Source organism: Myotis davidii, unplaced genomic scaffold, assembly GCF_000327345.1.
Source record: "Myotis davidii unplaced genomic scaffold, ASM32734v1 scaffold3479, whole genome shotgun sequence".
NCBI lineage: Eukaryota > Metazoa > Chordata > Mammalia > Chiroptera > Vespertilionidae > Myotis > Myotis davidii.
The window spans coordinates 15,847-24,254 of record NW_006290018.1 but is presented as its reverse complement, the minus strand read 5'-3'; the positions used below and the strand labels follow the sequence as shown (position 1 = coordinate 24,254).

The window sequence follows — 8,408 nt, the reverse complement described above, 5'->3', positions numbered from 1 at the left end:
AAGTTGCAAGCCCAAGCAGGGCATTTAAGTTTGAGTAAACTGATGGCAGACAATTTTAGATAGATTTCCTCCACCCATTCTGCACTCTTGACCTCAGAACCAAGAGGATTATCTGTTTTTAACTGTGATGTTAGATTGGTATTTTTAAAGTGAATTTTATAAATCTCAGGAAATTTCTGTTATGGTTCCTTGTAGCTGGTTGATTTTTTTACTCAGCCTGCAGTTACCACTATTTATTATCCATTTTTCCATTCTTGTTTTGAACTCCCGGCATATAGTATAACCCTTTACACAGAGACCAACTTTAATGTAAATGAGTTCTGGTAGCCATGGTGGAGAGGTATAAAAATATGTCAATTTGGCTTCCAAATGTTCTTGAAGTTATGTGTATTTTAAATGGGAAACTAGCCACTTTTAGATACATTTTCTTTTCTTTTTTTTTTAAAGGACACTGTTTTTATGTTATAGCGTCTAGTATCTGCATTGGGACAAAGGAATGATTGGCATTTCAAATACATATAAATCAAACTAAGGAAGTGATAGCCTGAAGTAACTGAAGAAAATATAAATGATCATGCCTTGTTGCTTCAATTCTTTTAGACGAAGCACTGTAGAAAGGTTCATCGTCATTGTACTCATCAAAAACTCCCCAGCGGAGATGGGCCCATTCATGGACAAGTAGTCTGTCTGTGGGAAAATATTTCAAATATATGATCATAATTCAAGTGACAAAATTTGCCCTTCAAATATTTTAAGCAATGGGTTTTTAAATAAAAAATAATTATACTTAGGTTTTAAATAACTGCCAATATTTATATTTTGTTTGTAAAAAAGCATATAACATTATATTGAATTATAATATGGTATATAGTATGTTATCTTTTTACTCTATAACGTTAAATCAACGAAACTTTTTTTGTGTATGTATTTATGTATATGCTATGGACAGAATGGACTGGGCTTTAGGTTTTGGTAATGGGGGTGGGGAACAAAAAGTCTTACATATTACAATGGTTTTATGGTTCTACAAAGTTCACTCCTACTAACAACATAAACAGATATATAAAATTTGTGGTACTAAAATTTCATGAGGGCACAATTAAATGTTTAAAAATGTCCACAAATGTTCCTAAGGCATTTGATAATGAAAAATAAAATCTATAGCTATAGATTATATATAATATTGAGGCTATCTAAATGAAGTGATTAATTTATTATATGAAATTAAGTTTTATTAATTATATTTTCAACACTATACTAGGTACTAGGAAATATAAAGATGAGTAGGATCTTTACTATGAGTATTCCTTTACTAGAATAGACTTAGAAGGAGTCAGAATAAAAAAAATGTTTTCTAATAATTTCAGAATAAATGGAAGAATCAAGGTACACCCATAGCTTGAAATGCAGAAAGAAAAAATGAGTAGACTTTTTGCTTTATCAATATTAGGAAAAACTTCAAAGGAAATAGAAATGGAGAAGGAAAAGATGGAAATATAGTTTGTTCTGCTACCATGTGTTTCTCTAACTCAAATGAACTCATAAGATCCAAAAATTAGAGGAAAATGTCAGTATTATGCAAAAGTCATTTTTCTTCTTTAAGTCCTTGCTACTCAAAATGTTTTCCTTGACCCACCAGTATCAGCTTCATGGGGGAGCTAACAAAATGCACAATCTTGGGTCTACTCTAGATCTACTTAATCAGAAACTGGTCCCTAAGTTATTCTTCTACATTTTAAACTTTAAAAGCACTGGTGTAAGATTTTCTAAGCAACTGGAGTCAGATTAGTGATTTTGGAATTATATATAACCTTCAGTATAGGAGGGGAAAAAACTCCTCATTTCACTTAAATTCCTCAGATCATAAAAATTTGGTGAATTTTAAGAAAACATAAAATTGCCTGCACCTGTGGCTTCCTTTTTACAGTGTTGTACTCTTACACTTGCTTTCTTCACAGCTCATGGCAGGTTGCCCTGCCTCCCAAGCCCACCTTAATTTGTTAAGAAAGTAGAGTTCAGATCTCACCACACACACACACACACACACACACACACACACACACGCGTAACTATATGAGGAGATGTTATGCTACTTAGCTTGACTATAGTATTAATTTCACCATTCATTATGTATACGTATAGCAAATAAACATGTTGTATACCTTGAATGTATATAATTTTTTATTGCAAGAAAAGCATCAGCTCGAACAGAATTTCGTTCACATCTATATCATTTTCTCAATTGCTACTAGCCCTGTTCTCATTTCTAATAGCATTTCACTCTATGTGTGTGCTTGTATCTGTACTTTTAATATCTACTATGATGGCAGCTTCCAGCCAAACTGAGCTATGGCCAAGATTGTTTAAATGTTCTTTCCAGGTACTTATTGTTATTGTTGTTACTATATTTATTATAAATTGCATATATTTTGAGGACTCTCTTCGTAATGTTGTTGTTCAAGAGCCATGTTGTTTTTAGAACATTGTTTTTCAGCATGTGAGTTTTTCACAAACACACGTATCACATTATAGGAAAAGCTCCTGTCTAAGAGCAAGGGGGAAAGCTACCCATTATAGAACAGGGCTGAGATGGGGATATTATAAAAGAGCAAGAGCTCAAATGGGGATGTTAGCTTTAAAATTAGAGAAAATCCTTCTTGTCTAATATAGGTGCAGTTAGACATGAATTTGGAAGTGGAGGAAAAGATAGGGGTTCCATTTCTCAATCAAGGCATCTGTTGATTGATGGGATTGAAAAAAAGTGGCTACAGATCTTGAGAAAAATGGTGCAAGTTTTAGAACAGCTGCTTAGGAATAAGAAAGGGAGTTGAGAAGATGCAAGTACAACATTATTGAGTAGCTGTGAGGACTTCACTAAGTTTGAAAAATGTATTTTTGTAATGATACCGATTAGCTTTGTAATTTTCTTTCACAATCTTGAAAACATTAACAGGAGCAAAAGAAAACTAGCTGGAAATTTAGTAGAGAGGATTTGGCAAATTGAATGAAACATAAGGATTAAAGTGGTGAGGGAATTGAGCTATTTACACTTCACTGGACCTCCCATGTAAAGAAAAAATTATAGTTAGAAGGAAGCAAACGTTAGAGGTGCCAAGAGGAAGAAATGTGATTAGACTAAAGTATGAGGAGAGTTAAAATTCAGATGGCATGAGATGATGGAGCTTTCAAGACTGGTTGGGAAACAGGTAATGAGAACCAGGGTTGAGTGTTTGACAAAAACAAGGGACTTAATGAATGCTCATTGAAGAGACAGTGGAAGAGAGGTGATCTTGGGCTATGTGGGTTCAGGAATGTTTTCCTGTGTAGTGACATGTGAAACGATGCGCTTTAAGTTCATTTGAACCAATGACCTTAACTTTTAGACTGAACTAGATGAAATTACCGTTTTTTATAGGTAAAAATGATCACTAACAGACAAGTACATCTAGTTCAACCAAATAGGTTGAATAATAGTATAGCAATTACAGCCCCTGAGTGTTTTATCTTGGCCAGGAACTATAATCTTGTCTCTTTTCAGCTTTTCACACATCTGCCTTCCATTAAGGTGGCATGTGATTAATATCCAGCTGTGGAGAACTGGAATATTAAGATTTGAAAAGTATCCTTAATAAAAATATTTATTGTTATTGCTGTGTTCAAATTTCTGTAGACACTCTACTGAGAACAGTTGCATGGATTACCTAATTTAATATTCACAACAATTCTATACAGTAGTAGATCCTCTATTCACAATTTTACAGGAAATAAGCACAGAGAGTCTAGCTCACTTGTCCAAGGTCACATAGAGCTGATAAATAGGGGAGCCAGGATTTGAACCTATAGATTCTGGCTCTAGGGTTTGTGCATTTAAGTTGGGTACACATCTGCTTATTGGAATCACTGCAAAATATATATTAATCTAATTCTTACCTGGTGGTCCATATTCATTTTGTTTTTTTCCAAGTACAACGTCAGGGGTGAAATGAATGTATTCTCCTTTTTCTTCAGAGTTTAAAATGCTTGGTGTATGGTTCATCTCTATCTGGTAGGGTAGGTGGTGCAACTAAAACATCAGCCTGAGAATGTTTAAAAAGTTTTTTAAAACATCAGAAATAGAAATGATAACATTTAGTCAGAAAAACTCTAAAACAATCAATTTGCAGTTCAGTGGATGAGCACCAGAAAATACAATATTTTAAGAGACTTGGTTTTACTCTTACATGTGTGTAGCTTTCATGTTTTGGTCTCTTGTATTGAGGCTTTTCCTCCCAAGTATCAGGAATTAATATTGATACATTTTTGAAAAAAAATCTTCTTTCTGTGGCTTCAAATAGGTAAGTAGAAGCTGCAGTCACCATGTCCTGTTATAAAAGAATATATGGCAGTGAACTGAATGAGCAGAAATTCATTACAGGCGTTTCTCCGATCAAGAGTGGATAGAAAAAGCCACTGACAATTGAGCAGAGTCTTTGCCTCAGAATTCCAACCCTGCTACCTTTCAGTCGAAAATTATAGCTTAATCCTGCAGATTTCAAGGTTTTGGGTATAATTCTGCATCAAAAGGCAAATGCTTCTATTTGGTGTTAAGAGAAATTGCATACCATGATAGACCTTAGAGTCATCTACTTGGCTCCAATGCTGGCGTTAGCGCTTTCTGGGTGATAGATTTTGGCCCACTTATATAATGCTCTGAACCTTAGTTTCCTTATCTCTTAAATAGACTATTACTACCTATCTTTAAGGTTGGCATAAGCATGAAGCAAGTGATCTACACATAGTCATAAAACTGTTGATACCATTACTGTTTATAAATCTAGTAGAGAATAGCCTTATTTGATGCACGTTTAGAACTATACTGATATTTGCTTCAAAGAAGGATCTTGTCCTCTGTGATGCTCCTGACCTAGCATAAGCCCAGAATAGCACTGTCCTTCTTCAGGAATTCCATGGCGCTATTTTCTTTTCTGTTGAAGACAGGCCAGGGTGCTGACTCATATGTACTGAAAAGAATAGCAAACTGATTGGATTCAGAGCCATGAGTTCAGAGAACTGAAGGCCCAGAGGACTAGCTGGGAGTCAGGAAAAGAGCTTTGAAGAGCTCCTGTGGTAGGTGGGAGTTTACCTCATCACTAGCCTAAAGCAGATGAAAGAATTCTCTACCTGTTCCCTAAGGGTACCGCCCCCCCCCTTCCTTGTGTTTTGGAATATTTAGGTCTCAATGGATTGTTATCTTCTGCTTGAAGTGATGGCTCTCTCTTGTGGCTATGAGATAAAAATGTAAGTGGTGGTTTAACTCACCAGGAAGAAAAGGGAGAGGACTGAAATAAAACCAGAGTGAAAGAGGAAATGTTACAACTGATACCACAGAAATACAATGGATTATATGAGACAATTAAATGCCAACAAATTGGACAACCTAAAAGAAATGGAAACAATTCCTAGAAATATACAACATGCAAAGACTGAATCATGAAGAAATAGAAAATCTGAACAGACCAATTACTAGTAAGGAGATTGAATCAGTAATCACTCCCCTGCCCAAAAGCCCAAGACCAGACAGCTTTACTGGCAAATTATATCAAACATTCAAAGAAGAATTGGAGGAAGGAACACTTCCAAACTCATTTTATGAGGCCGGCATTATTTTGGTACTGAAACCAGATAAAGATGACACAAGAAAAGAAAGTCACAGGCTAATACCCCTAATGAATATGGATGTAAAAATTCTCTATGACACTCTAATAAACTATTAGCAAACTGAATTCAACTATACATTAAAATGATCATACACCATGATCAATTGGGATTTATTCCAGGGATACAAGAATGGTCTGACATTTGAAAATCAAATAACATGATATACCTGATTAACAAAATGAAGAATAAGAATCATATCATATCAATAGATGCAGATAAAGCATTTGACAAAATTCAACACCCATTTGTGATAAAACTCCCCAGAAAGTGGGTATAGAAGGAATGTGCCTCAAAATAATAAAGGCCATGTATGACAAGTCCACAGCTAAAATAAGTCTTAATGGTGAAAAAATAAAAGCTTTCCCTCTAAGGGGAGGAACAAGACAAGGATGCCCACTCTTGCCACAGTATTGGAAGTCCTAGCCAGTTAGGCCAGAAAAAGAAATAAAAGACATCAAAATCAGAAAGACACAAAGAAAACTATCACTACTTTTAGATGGCCTGAAATAAGATATGGGAGCCAAAAAAATACACAAAACAAACCAAAACAAAACAAAAAACAACCCACAAAAAACTTGTTGGAACTCATAAATGGATTCAGTAAAGTTATAGAATATAAAATCAATATAAAGTATATGTTTCATTTATATACACTAATAACGAGCTATCAGAAGGAGCAATTAAGATAATCCCATTTATAGTTGCATCAGAAAGAATAAAATGCCTAGGAATAATTTTAACCAAGGAGGTGAAATTTCTGTACACTTAAAGCTATAAGACATTGATTAAAGAAATCTAAATGGTAGAAATAAATGGAAAGCTATTCCTTCCTCATGGATTAGAAGAATCAATAGTGTTAACATGTTTATACTAGCCGATACAATATACAGATTCAATTCAATCCCTATGAAAAATGCCTTTTTTTCCCACAGAAATAGAACAACTAATCCTAAAATTCTTGTGAAAACACAAAAGATCCCGAATAGCCAAAGCAATTTGAAAGAACAAAGCTGGAATCATCACACTTCCTGATTTCAAACTATACTACATAACAGTAGTAATAAAAATGTATGGTATTGGCATAAAAGCAGACACATAGTTCAATGGTAAAGAATCAGAAGTCCAGAAATAAATCCGCACATATATTATCAATTAATTTATGACCAGGAGCCAAGAATATACACTTGTGCCAGGACCATCTTTTCAATAATTGGTGTTGTGGCCCACCAGGAGTGGCTCAGTTGGTTAAGCATTGTCCTGTGCACCAAAAGGTTGCTGGTTTGTTCAATCCCAGGTCAGGGGTCAGGGTATATACAGAAAGCAACTGATCAATGTTTCTCACATCGATATTTCTCTCTCTCTCTCCATTCCTCTCTCTAAAAATGTCCTCGGGTAAGGATTTAAAAAGTACTTTTGTTTTAATTTAAAAAGAATTGTGTTGGGAAAACTGGGCATATCCATATGAAAGAATGATACTCAACCACTATCTTACACTATATACAAAAACTAACTCAAAATGCATTAAAGATCTGAAACTATAGAAATCCTAGAAGAAAACATAAGCTCTCTGACATTGGTCTTGGCAATGATTTTTTTTTTTTACATCAAAAAGCAAAGGTAATAGCAACACATAAAAACAAACCCAAGCAAAGAAACAAAAAACAAACTAGTTGAAAAATAGGCACAGGATCTGAAGAGACATTTTTCAAAAGAATACATACAAATGGCCACCTGGTACATAAAAAGTTGCTCAATATCACTATCATCAGGGAAATGCAAAGTAGGACCACAAAGAGGCATTACCTCACCCCTATAAGAATGACTGTCATAAAAAGATAAGAAATAATAAGTGTTGGCAAGGATGTGGAGAAAAGGGAACCCTTGTGCACTGTTGATTGAAATGTAAGTTGGTGCAGCCACTATGAAAAGCAGTATGGAGGTTCCTGAAAAAACTTAAGAATAGAACTAACATTTGATAGAGAAATTCCACTACTGGTTATTTATTAGAAGTAAATAAAAACACTAATTTGAAAAGATATATGTACCCCTATATTTATTGCATCATTATTTACAGTGGCCAAGACATGGAAGCAACCTAAGTGCCCATATATGGATGAATGGATAAAGAAGATGTGGTATATATAAACAGTGGAATATTATTAAGCCACTAAAAAGAAGGAAATCCTGCCATTTCTAGCAACATGGATGGACCTCGAGGGTATTATGCCTAAAATAAATCAGAGAAGGACAAATATGGTACAATCTCACTTATATGTGGAATAAAAAAAGAAGAACAGCAACAAAAACTGAGCTCATAGGTACAGAGATTAAATTGGTAGTTTTCAGATGGTTTTGGGTGGGATAGGTGGTTCAATGGGTGAAGGGGTTCAAAAGTTACAAAGTTGTAATTATTAATAAGTCATGGTAATAAAATGCAAAGCTTGGTGACTATCCTATCTAATAATAGACAAACATGGTAATCAACCATACCTCTGCTACGCTTCCCATAGGCTAATCAGCAGGATATGCAAATTTACTACGAACAAATATGGCGGCCAGCAGCCACACAGCTGAAGCAAACATGAGGCTTGCTTCTTCCAGTGATGGAGGAAGCCAAGGTTCCCCGCCTGCCGTGGCCCAGCTCTGAGCTCCGGATGCAACAATGTTGCAACTATAGAAGCTAAACAAACCCCAGATACACGCTTTCAGCC

General features: G+C 35.0%; 1 protein-coding gene across 1 annotated transcript in view; it reads right to left on the bottom strand.

The window, feature by feature from the left end:
• The window catches only part of LOC102761775 (calcium-activated chloride channel regulator 4-like), a 41,285-nt gene that overhangs the window by 28,304 nt on the left and 4,573 nt on the right, over window positions 1-8,408 (bottom strand). Inside the window, 4 exon segments of the mRNA XM_015563247.1 lie at window positions 530-687; window positions 3,931-4,013; window positions 4,015-4,076; window positions 4,221-4,361. Of these exon segments, the coding sequence (XP_015418733.1) occupies window positions 530-687; window positions 3,931-4,013; window positions 4,015-4,076; window positions 4,221-4,361 (444 nt within the window).